The 12,578-nt window shown below is 41.0% G+C and overlaps 1 protein-coding gene across 4 annotated transcripts in view; it reads left to right on the top strand.

The window, feature by feature from the left end:
• Positions 1–8,335: 8,335 nt before the first annotated feature.
• The window catches only part of CHD1L (chromodomain helicase DNA binding protein 1 like), a 43,988-nt gene continuing 39,745 nt past the window's right edge, over positions 8,336–12,578 (top strand). For all 4 annotated transcript variants that reach the window (XM_069480742.1, XM_069480741.1, XM_069480736.1 and 1 more), the window contains exon 1: positions 8,336–8,468. In XM_069480742.1, coding sequence (XP_069336843.1) covers positions 8,336–8,468 — 133 coding nt within the window. The remainder of the gene's footprint in view (positions 8,469–12,578) is intronic.

Here is a 12,578-nt window from a genome sequence, read left to right as displayed (position 1 = left end):
TAGTGCAGTATTTTGTAATTAGTAGTGACATAAAATAAGATGGTTTTTATCATCTGTGGCCCCATACATACCAGCATCTTTTAATGGTTATCTATGATTGTATCTGTCATAGTTGGTCTATCCTCACTCTAAAAATACATTTATTTTTACCTTTTTCAACCATATACTAAAGGTCTGGGCCAATGTAGTAACATTTTTTTAAGTAGAAAAGAATAATAAAACTGTCACTATTTTGTAGGCATTAATACATTTTAAAAATCCAAAAGAATCAGCTGAATAACGATTAATGCTAAAAAGTTCAATAAAGAGGCAGATTATATGATCAACATACACAAATCAATGGCAATGGCTTTCCTATATACCAATCAGAAAAAGTAACAGAATAAAGAAGCACATTAATAATAGCAAGAAAAACTAAAAGCTTTCTAAGATAAACCAAAAAGAAATATGCAAAATCTATATGAAGAAAATCATAAAGCCTGACAAATACATAGAATATGACTTGAATAAATATGGTATTCCCCACTATGGAATTTTAATGTTGTAAAGATGGTCAAGTCTTCCAGTCTCCCAACGTTAATTGGTAATGTCATGGTAATTCAATCAAAATTCCAGCTGGATTTTTTGTCAACCTTGACAAGGTGATTCTCAAATTTATATTGAAAACTGGAAAATAAAACATGTTTAAAAACTTAAAAGAAAAACAAAAATTAAAACAAAATCTCAAAACAAACGATAACATTGTAATGATTGAAGCAGTATGGTGTTTGGGAAAAGAAAAAATAGATCAGCAGAACAGTCAACAACAGACTTATGTATATAAAGGAATTTAGTTTGCAATAAAACTGCTATTTCAAATCATTGGAGGAAAGGATAAATTATCAATAAATGATGTTTATTATCTATTTGGGGGATGAAGCTAAAGTTACGTCCTGACTTCACACTGTATAGAAAAACAAATTCCAGAGAAACATGTAAAAAACAAAATTAGAGAATACTAGGTGAAAATACAGGAAAATATTAGTATAATCTGAGAAATAAGAAAGGTCTTTATAATTAAAAAACAAAAATCCAAGAACTGTAAAGGAAAAGTTCACACATGGAAATTCAAAACTTTTGTACATAAATAATACTAAACAAGGTATAAAGAAAAGCTATAATCAGGAGAAAATATTTGCAACATATTCGACAAAGAATTAAAATCCAAAATGTGTGAGGAGCTCCCACACAACTGTAAGAAAAAAGACAATATAATAGAAAAATAAGCAAGCCATTGAAAACAGAAGAAATAAAAGTGGCCAGTTTATAAAAAGATATCCCATCAGATATGTAATCAAAGAAATTTTAGACAATAAGATATTTGTTTTTGCTACAGTTTGGATGTTTGTCCCCCATACCTCATGTAGAAATTTAATCCCCAATGCTGGAGGTGGAGGCTGGTGGGAGGTGTTTGGGTCATGTGGGCAAATCACTCATAAATAGCTTGGTGCTGTCCTCCTTGTAATGAGTGAGTTCTCCTTCAACTCTCTTGAGGGCTGGTTGTTAAAAAGAGCCTGGCACCTCCCTCCTCTCTCTCTTGCTTCCTCTCTCACCATGTGATCTCTACACAAAGGCTCCCCTTCACCTTCTGCCATGAGTAGAAGCAGTTTGAAGCCCTCACCAGAAGCAGATGCTGTCATCATGCTTCTTGTACAGCCTGCAGAACCATGAGACAAATAAACCTCTTTTCTTTATAAATTATCCAGCCTCAGGTATTCCTTTATAGCAACACAAATGGACTAAGACAGTTTTATTCATCAGATTAGAAAACAGAATGAAAAGGTCAAAACAAAAGAACTAGAGAAGTGATGGAAATGGGCATGCTTATACACTGTGGGTGGAAAAGAAATTGATTAAGCCTTCATGGTGAACAATTTATCAGTATTTATCAAAAATAAATACTGTATACAATAAATACTGTAAGTTACTTTTACTCACTTCTTTGTTGAATTTCCTACAGAAATAGTTGCACATGTGCATAAACAAAAATATTTATTGCAGCAAGTATTTGGGGTATAGCTTGGGTGCCAGAGTCAGACTGTGGGCTCCACAACTAGTTTTCTGACTAATTTAAAGATTAGGGGTGGGGAAGGGAGGGATATATACCTACATGATGGGTGCAACGCGCACTACCTGGGGAACAGACACGCCTGGAGCTCTGACTTGGGGGGAAAGGCGGTACATGGGCAATGTATGTAACCTGCAATTCTGTATCCCTCATAACAATAAGATGAAATAAAAAAAAATAAAAAAAAAATAATAAAGATTAGGAAAGATTTTAACCAGCACAGCCCTTGTTTGGTTTGTTTAGTTTTTATGGCAGAGGGTGGGAACGATCTAAGTAAGCACATTTAAAGCTTCAACTCATATACTAGAATACCTCACATCCACTCCCATTCCATGGACCAAAGCAAATAACATGGGCTCTGCCTATTGGGAGGCACTGGAAGTCACATGACTAAGGGCACAGATGTACATTCATCTCATAGGGGAGAAAGTGGATAGTCAGGAACAGTCACACTTCTGCTAAAGCTGACTATCCATGACCCCACCATTGAGTAGATATCCCACACTTTGTGTGTATGTATGTGTGTCTCTGTGTGTGTACATTTGTTTACCTTCAGGACCCAAATCTTTAGGCCATGCATATAGGAAAAACACTATGCTCATGGAGACCCCAAGCAAATGAGAGCACCATGGAACCTCAACAATGAATGGTAACTCCTAATTTCTTGAGTCTCCACTGGTGAGATGTTGATAACTGGGTGATCCCCAAATCACTCCCAACTGAAGTTTTTGGTCCATCACATTGAAATTTGTATTTAGTTTCTTATAAAAAATTACTTCATATAATTTTTACAACAGCAATGTAGGATAGCTACTATTATCCTCATTATAAATTACTATGCCTCATGGGCCAAAACCCTCTGATTAGGAAGACTAATGATACATGCCATTGTTTGAGCAGTTTGGGGGAATGGAGGTGGGGAACTCCCTTGATCAAAGTTACAACTGTGCCTCAGGGATAAAGATATGTGTGCAACAGGGTATGCTCATTTTTCAAACCTAAAACTCAGGCTTTGTGGGGTTAGGGCATAAAATGGTTTTGGGTTCTTGTCAACCAGGAAGGAAGAGGTCACAAAGAGTTCTTAGAATTGTAGCCTCTTGTAGCGAGATCACATTGTCTAAACGTATTTCAGCATAGACTGAATCATGAGAAACATTTTGGCTTCATTTGGGTTTTTTTATTCTCTCGTGTGGAGAGAATGTTATGAAAGTTAAATTTCCAGGGTTGACAGACTCAAAGGCTTTCAGAGGCTAGCTAGATGGATTGCATAAATCTTATACTGTTGGCTGGAGAACATAAACAGTAAATTGCACGGGACAAATCTGATAGCAAAGCATGACAGTCAAAAGTCATTCAGTTGAAAAGGAAAACAAACATTGTCCTGTCAAACAAAGTACCTGTGGGAAAATTTTGCAAAACCTTTAAAGTATTCCCGCAAAGATTTCCTTGATATTATTCCAGTTTTATGACCTTACTTTTGGTATTAAAGGAGAATGGCAACTCTCTGAAGTGATTGGGCAAGAGTCCTGCAAAGCAGAGTTACTCTATCACTATACTTATACTCTTTGGCATGTTTTCCCTGGCTTTCTGAGTTCTAAATTTATGACATGTTATTTGATGCCAAAGATGTATAATTACATCAGAAGTCAAAATATAGTTTTTTCTTTCCTGGGAAAAAGGAAACCCAAGTCTCTTTCATGCCAGTGCAGTGATTTTTCCACTCATAGGCAATGACCCAATCCTAACTTAAGCTCAAAGGTCCAAGTTCACGTACTCAAGGAGAAAGCTGGACAAATGTTCACCTATAGTCACAGCTTTTACACAAGCTCCCCATATGACTCATTATTCGATGCTGCCAGTTGGTGCCCTGAGGTTACCTAACAGAACAAGGACATAATGGACAGTAAGCACAACTTGTTCCCTAATATTTGCTTGATCACGCTTATTCTGGTAAGGTTTGTACAAGGCTAAGGTTTGCCAGTGGCGTGAATTGGTTATCATTTAATCTTATGGAGTTGCTGTTGCCAAAGGATGTAACCTTTCTGAGGAGGAATAAAACAAAGAATTAATATGAACATAATGATTGTATAACCTTACCAATTAATGAAATAAGAATTGCAGCTAGACTTTATTCTGAAGTTAACGTTGACTCGCCAGAAAACACTGGATAAGTTTCCTAAACTTTCTGTGCGCATCTCTGAAATGTCCTCTCTGTACTTCAAAGTTATAACAATCATAGATCCTAGATTTTAGAATGGCTCCACAAGTACCTTATTCAAACATCCAACAATACATACTATGTACATAGTATGTGCCACTGTTCTAGGTACAAATCCAACATATCCTAAAAGTGAATTCATCTTTCCTTCTGCACACCAGCTTTGACTTCCCATCTTCTCCATCTCAGTGGTGGCATCAACATCAATCCAGTTATCCAAGGCTGAAAACCCTGCAAGTCAACCTCAACTTTTCTCTCTCCCTCAGCCATATATCCATTCAATGGCCAAGTCCCTTCAAGTGTTCCCCGACTAATTTTTTTTTTTTTTTTTTGAGACAGCATCTCACTTGCCCAGGGTAGAATGCAGTGGCATCATCATAGCTCTTTGCAACCTCAAACTCCTGGGTTCAAAGGATCATCCTGCTTCAGCCTCCTGAGTGGCTGGGACTACAAGCATGCATCACCACGCCTGACTAATTTTTTCTATTTTTAGTAGAGACAGGGTCTCACTCTTGCTCAGGATGGTTTACACCTTCTGAGCTCCAGTGATCTTCCCACTTTGGCCTCCCAAACTTGCCAGGATTACAGACGTGAGCTACTGTGCCCAGCCTAATTTTTAGAGCCTATTACTCACTTGCTAATCCTGCCTCAGTGTTTGCACTTTTGGTCTCTCTGCCTTGAACACTCTTCCTCCAATTTCACAAAGCTGGCTCCTCATGATTCAGCTCTTAGCTCAAATGTCATCTTTTTAGTGACACAACTTCAACCCATTCTATCCAGAGCTGCTCCTTGTCCCACTCTCAATCTCATCACCCTGTTTTACCATCTTATTAGCACTACACTGCTTGATAACTTATTTGTCCTCCCTTTTTCTGTAAATCTCCATCACTAGAATCTAAGTACCAGAAGTATAGGGAACTTATCTTTCTTATTGTCCTCTATTGTAGACATGAGGGATATGACCAGTAAAATCACTCTTTTGTACTCACCTGACAAAAATCCAACCCTGCTGAAATCCAATTCTCTTACTCTTCCCCCCACCTGCACACAACATGCACCATGCTGATTGGTCTCATGATTATAGACCCCAAGTGGCCCTTGCTACTGCTTGGCAATGCTACCTAGCATATGTCTCCAATCAATCCATACTCTACTCTAGACAAATATTTCACACCTTTCCCTTCTCAGACCTCCAAAACTCCCATCCCCCTCTTCAAGCTCATCTGATGACATTGCTTCTTGTTTCACTTGGGCAATAGAAACAATCAGGAGAGATCTTCCATGTGCTCTCACCAAATCTATGTCCTAGGTCTTCTACTTGTTCTGGATGAACTGTCTATGCCAATCCCTCTGCCTGTGCATTAGATCCCACCTCCTCTCACTCAAAGATATCATTCCTGTATCATTAGTTTTTCCCTTTACTAGCTCATTCCCCTCAGCACTCAACATGCTCTAATATCACCATCTTAAAATAAAACAATCCTCCCTTGATTCCGTATCCCCTTTCAGTTGCTATTCCAGTTTTTTGCTCCCTTTTACAGCAAAACTCTTTGAAAGAGGTGTGAGATAACCTGTATCCACTTTCTTTCCTCCCATTCTCTTTTTAATCAACTCCAATCAGGCTGTTCACTTCTCCAATACACAGAAATTATTCTTATCAAGATTACCAATGACCATCACATTGCCCAATCCAATGATTATTTCTCTACGCTATCTTTACTCCACCTCTCAGCTGCATTTGACACACTCACTCCCTTCTTCTTGAAACTGTTCTTCACTTGGCTCAGAGATCCCATGCTCTTAGTCTTCATACTATCTCTTTGGCTGCTCTTCTTAGTCTCTTCTGCTGATTCTTCTTCATCTTGACTTCTAAATATTAGTTCCCCAAGGCTTAGTCTCTTTATAGTTCCCATCTTTATAGTTCCTAAGTCATCCCATAGGTAGTCTCATCCACTACCAAGGCTTCAGTTCCATCTTAAAAATGTGACTTCTGTATTTACATATTCAGTTCCAACCTCTCCCCTGAACTCTAGACTAGACTATCCAATTACCTAATCAAAATTTCTCTTGGATATCTAATAACTATTTTATGTTACTCTGTCCAAAAATGAGTTCTTTTTTTCTTCAAAAATGAACACTTGACGTTCCCCAAATGTCCTTATTCTCAATTGTTCTCCCTCCATATGGCAACTCCATTCTACCAGTTGCTCAGGCCAAATCCCTGAAATCATCATCTGCTCTTCCATTTCTCCAGATGCTCAATCAGTGAATCTCATAGGCACCATCTTTTCAATATATCTAGTATCTGACCACTATTCACCACTCCACTGTCACCATTCTGGCACCATGATGATGTCACTATCAGCCAGACTATTGCAATAGTCTCCAAACTGGCCTTCTACTTCCACCCTGCCCCCTTGACAGACTGTTTTTATTCAGCATCCAGAGTAAAACTTCACTAGCAGAACTGGAGTCTCTCATTTGCCTTTCTTAGCTGTATTTTAGCTGCCAGACTCCATATACCAACAGTCTACTTAGCTTATTAAGTAGGACTCTATCCCTGGTATTCTGTTAAAACAAATGTGCTTTAAGTTAAAATAATAAACAGCCTTTTGTTAATGTGGTAGGTGGTTGATATTGCTGTTTCAGCAGGCAAGTTTACCAGTAGTCTGGAGGGGAGGAAGTAAGTCAAACGTGGAGACCAGGATGCACATGCCACTCGTGAGCAGCCACATAGGACAGAAATCCCTCTAGAAAACCCACCAAAGAATACAAATTTATCTTAAGGTTTTGAGAAAACGCCAAAGTAGGAAAGCTGCTGTAAAAAAAAAAAAAAAAAATCACTGCAGCCCCATTCCATGACTCTTTTACTTTCGTTTCAGCATTGATGCTACCTGATTTTTATTCCTTTGTTGACTGTCTCCTCCTTTTAAAATATAAGATCCACATAGCACCATAAAGAGTGTTCAGCACATAGTAGGCGGCTCAATCAGTACTTATGGAATGACTCCAGACACAAAATTTATTTCAGGGGAAGTTGAGGATGGGGATGGGGGTGCAATTTTAACGTGAGTTTTGAAGGGGGAATCATCAAGGTTAACTTCAATGAGAATAGAATTCTGAGGACATTACCCAGACAATAATATAGTTCCTGTTCCAGTTTTGCCAGTTACCATTCCAAGTAGCAATATCCTCATCTGGCCTGCACCCCTCCCCCCACCCCCGGGCAGGGAGACAATTATAGTACCTACTTATAGGATTGTAAGAGTTAAATGAGAAAATATATGTAAAGCCCTTAGGGCAGCACCTAGAACTACATCAAAAATGCAGCTATTTTGTTGTTATCATATTTAGACTAGTGGTATACATAAATCCACTCAAAGCCGATGTTGAGTCATGGTGAGCCCTAACTTAACACATTGCTTCCATCTGCTCCCCACAATTCACTTGAGATATTCACTGCAGCAATGACTTTCGTGATTTTAATTTACTACCATTCAGAGGTACCTAACTTTGGCCTGCAACTGATAGGGGACTACAGGGTCTAAATCAATTTATCACTAGTGTAAACCAAACTAAGCATGCTCCCCTTTACAATCTTGCTGTGAATCCCTGCCAGGTAGGGAAGAGAAGTCTTACTGAATTCTATCTTTCCCAGAGCCCAGCAGGGTGTCTGACACAAGACAGTCAAAGTTGATTAGGCAATAAATGAATGAACCCATGCCGCCTTTTTTCCTGAAAAACATTTCAGGCAACCAGTGGCCTTACAGGCGCCTAAGCACAATCAGAAGCACACTGGCGAGGCCGGGGCTGCCCGCCCAGCGCCCTGCGCTGCAGGCGGTCCGGAATGAGCCACTAGGGCAACTGCGAGCACCGGCGCCGGACCCCGCGCAGGACGCACCCCCTGGCGGCCGCTGCGCCCGCAGGTCGGCCCGGTGCGTCACGGGCCCGCCCTCGAGCGTCGCGAAGGAAAAGCGCGCGGCCGTGTGGGCGGGGCCTCTCCGGGCGGGATGGAGCGCGCGGGGGAAGCGGCCCGCCGGGGCGACGTGCCCAGCTTCTTACTGGCCCTGAAGACTGAAGGGAGACCCGAGGCGGCGCGGGCACGGGTGCAGGAGCAGGACTTGCGGCAGTGGGGGTTGACAGGTGCGTGGGCTCCGGGCGAACTTGCGCCCAGGCCGGCCAACTCGCTGGGGCGGGCCTCACCTGGGCCGGGGTGCAGCGGGTGGACCACCCGTGGGTTGCTTGCCTGCAGCGGCCGGGGCCGTCCCTTCCCGCTGAGGGAGAGTGGGCGCAGAGGAGCCCACGCCCAAGGCGGCGTGGCCGGGGCTCTCGCCAGCGCGGCGCGGGCCGGCGGACGCGGAATGACTGGGGTTGCGGGCCGGAAGCCGGGCCTGGCCCCGGGAGGGGAAACTTGGTAAAAGTGCAGGCCTCCCAAGGCACGCTGGGCGTCCTGGCGCCCCGGTGGCAAAAGTTGCTGTTCCGGTGTGTTTGGGTCCTGGTCTGGGCGGTGGTTGTTGGTTGCTTCCATAAAACTATCAGAACTCATCTCCCAACTTCAGTTTTCTTCTCAGTTTACTGTGCACGTGCAGGTATTTGATAATTCGCCACTGATTAGCTTTCCGCCAATGCTGTATTTTGAAGTACGCGGCCAAGCAAAGTTTATCGGCTCGCCACTGCACGTAACTGCCCGTTTATTTCCACTAGCCCTTCCCGAGGGTCTTCGGGGCTCGAGGCTTGCATTCCCCCGCGGTCTTCGGCGTCTGGGCCGGCCGGCTCGCCGCAAAACCTCCCCAGCCTCGTTCTCCTCATTTATATAATACGTGAGGAGCGTAGTGCGGGCCTTGGCTGTGTGACAGAGTCGTGCATCAGTAATGATCAATTATATAGGGGATCGTTCAGTCATTATTTATTGAATTCTGAGAGCGTACTCTTAGGCGCTGGCCACAGAGAGGAGCAAAACAAATATGGGCCCTGCCCACCTGGAGTTCTAGACTAGTGAGTGACAGTGCTTTTAAAAGTATAAGCAAGTGTTTATTGAACTAATGCTGTGTGCCCGATACCACGAAAACTGTGAGGTTCGTTATGAAACTAAAGAAGATGAATGGGGAGGATACAGACGTGAACGAGAAAGACCCCTCTCTTCTTGAATCCGTGAGTCTGTAAGAATGTGTATCCAGTTTAAGCAAGAGTTTATGGACCGGCCTTTTTATATTTGACATATCTTGACTAAAGTGTATACGTTTATGTGTTTGCTTATTTCCTTGCAAGTGCTGCTGGGAACGGTTCTTTGAGAACTTGTGTGAGAGAGGGCTCGGAAATATGTGTACTTTGGTACTCAGCTGTAGGTAATACTCCAGGAGCAGCAGGCATATGCACAGGTGTTTCACTTAAAAATGAGTAGACAGGAGGTTGCAAATTGGAGTGGATGGGACAGAGTAAGTGCAGAAGTGTATAGGCAAATGTGGAAACTTGGATAAATTGCTCTTGGAGGGAAAGAAGGAAAAATAGAAAATAGTCATAGTCAAAGGTATAACTACTGAATATTATAACTTGTAATTCCTATTTCTATTTGCCAGAATAAATTAATATTCTAGAAACTATGCTTTTTGAGCCGGTTAAAAAAAGTTCTTAACTAATTTTTTTCTTTTGATTACAGAAGTAATACATTTAGAGAAGAGCCTATGCGTAGAGAAAAGAAATTTTAATCTCCATAATCCTATTACTGTTAACATGTCGTCCGTCCTGCCAATCTTTGGTCTGCATGAGTGTGTAATTTCCTTTTTCTTCTGGTGAGGGGTGGGGAAGTACAAAAATGGGGTTTCATATGCATACTTTTTGGAAATCATAATTTTCCTCTTATCATTTAGTATTCTTCAACATCATTCTTAATGGTTACAGGGCATTTCAGTATAGGAATGTAGCATAGGTTAGCGAGGCCCTACACTTAGGTATTTATTTAGGTTCTTTCTTTTTTTGCTATTGTAAGTAATGCTAATACTTATAATTATTGCTTGTAACCAATTATTTATTATAGCTATGGCTTTTTAATTCCTTAAGAATAAAAAAAAGTGTGCAAAATTTGTATTTCCTACTCTGAACAACACTGTCATTTTCTAATTTGAGAAGTTAAAGTCCTTTATTGTTTAATGTTTATTTGGTTGCTAGTATTGATGGACTTTTGGATATTCATCTCTGAATCATGAAGGTACTTTAGGACCTTTTTGTTTCTAGAATATGCAGGCCTATTCTTGCTTTTCTACTACTTGTTATCTGCCTCAGAGATGGGCAAGAGAATCCACATCTTGGAGGTTAGAAAACAAAAGACTACATTTGCCAGACTCTCCCGTAGTTCTGTTGTGCAGATGACTGTGGGGGATTAGGAAGGGGAAAGTGAGGGAAAGGGCACAGACAGTTTGGGAGGGATTTCAGTTTTCTGCTTCCCTCTTGGCTACTGTCTCATGGGTCTTGGGTAGGGTATAGAGCATTCATTTTGTTGGCATGGACTGTGGCTGAGATGTTAGGTTTCTGGAGCTGACAGTTGGTACAGTGGCCTCCTGGTTGGTTCTTGGCTTCCTGGTCATGGAGGTAGATGCGTCGTCCTTGGTGGGCCAGTTCTGTGGTGCTCATCTGGCAGTTGTACCTGGAAGTTTAGCCCAGAGGCTACTACTCCAGCCCTTTCAACAATTTTATGGTGATCTAATTTTCTATATTAAACCCCTTTCTGACAAAACTACCTAGGGTAATTTCTTTTTTTTGCATTTGACTCCTAGGTGTTTAGTACTGTTATCTTTATGGATATAATATCATGTCATTTTTAAAAATTAAACTTTTTATTTTATGGTAATTATAAATTCACATATAGTTGTAAGAAATAAGACACAGATCCCATGTAACCTTTACCCAGTTTCCCCCAGTGCTAATATCTTGCAAAACTATGATATTATTATCACAGCTGGGATGCTGACATTGATATTATTGAGTATCTTTTTTCATTCAATTTGAAATCTTCCCAGTTCTTGGTGTGATAAATGATTTTTAATTGGAACTTGGACATTTTTGAGCTAGAAATCTAGGCTCACCCACTCAGCCTATGTGGGGTGATTGGAAATCTGGGGGTTGGGAAGGGGCTCCTCTTTCCTGCTGGGTGAGGGTGGGAGTTTTGGCTCCCTGTGTGATCTCCTCTGATACTGCAGGGGAAGGCAAGAGTGGAGGGGGAGGGCCTCATAACTGGTGGGTGGGGATAAAAATTCCAGCTCCCTACTTGGCCTTCTCTTATAGCAACCTGGTTGGGGTGTTGGGGCAACTCCTTATACCTGTGCGTAAAAATCTGTGCTCCCCACTTTGCTGGTGTGGGTGGGCCACAGATTTTTTTTCTATGGTGTTTGGCAGCTAGAATAGAGCAGTTATTGTCTGAAAGTTTTCTGTCTTGCTAGACTGCCATTTTCCAGCAGGAGCAGGCTTTTGTTGGGTGTTGTTTGTTTTTTTGTTTGTTTGGTCTACACCAATTGGTGTTTCTAGTTTGCTGATTTCTTGAAAAGAAATCCCAGGGAACTTACTACTATGTCATTCCTCAGGTCTCAAGGTTCCTAGCCAGTCTGCTTCTTCACTACACCTGTCAGAGTCTCCTTATGTTTGTGTTACTATCACCTCCAGGGGCTGTCAGGAGGAATAAAACATGTACTCCGTGTTTCTGGAAATAGGAGTCTCCAGATTTCACATGTCAATCTTCTTTGACTATCTGAAGTTTCTAATCTATAAAATAGGAATAGTACCTGCTGCATAGGATTGTTATAAGAATTAAGTGAGATATTGGAATTTACGTAAAGTGTTTAGTACTTTCCCTGATATTTAGTAAGTGCCTAAGAAAAATAGCTATTGTTCATTTTGTAATGTTCTACAATTATTATATATATATATTTTAAAATCATGAATTAAATCACAGTTATATTTTTGCTAATAGTTCTTACGTAAAGTGTGGTTAAGGTCTTCCATGTTCCCAAGATATGGCTATTCTCTGAAATTGGATTTTTTTCCCCAAGGGAAAGAGAAAAAAGAGCCAGCAGAAGCTCCATGTGGATTTCAGGCATTTTCTGCCATCCTTGTACACTGTTGAGCACCCTTTCTGAAGCATCATTTCCATTCTTAACACTCCTCTGTTGAAGCCTTATTTAATGTAGTCCTGTCTCAGTTTTTTCCTTTAGCACCAATAGCAAATTTAAACGGGTGCAATTAAGCAGACAGACACATATACAG

This window comes from Eulemur rufifrons, chromosome 8, assembly GCF_041146395.1.
Source record: "Eulemur rufifrons isolate Redbay chromosome 8, OSU_ERuf_1, whole genome shotgun sequence".
Taxonomy (NCBI): Eukaryota; Metazoa; Chordata; class Mammalia; order Primates; family Lemuridae; genus Eulemur; species Eulemur rufifrons.
The sequence above is the reverse complement of the archived record's forward strand: the minus strand, read 5'-3'. Positions and strand labels throughout refer to the sequence as shown.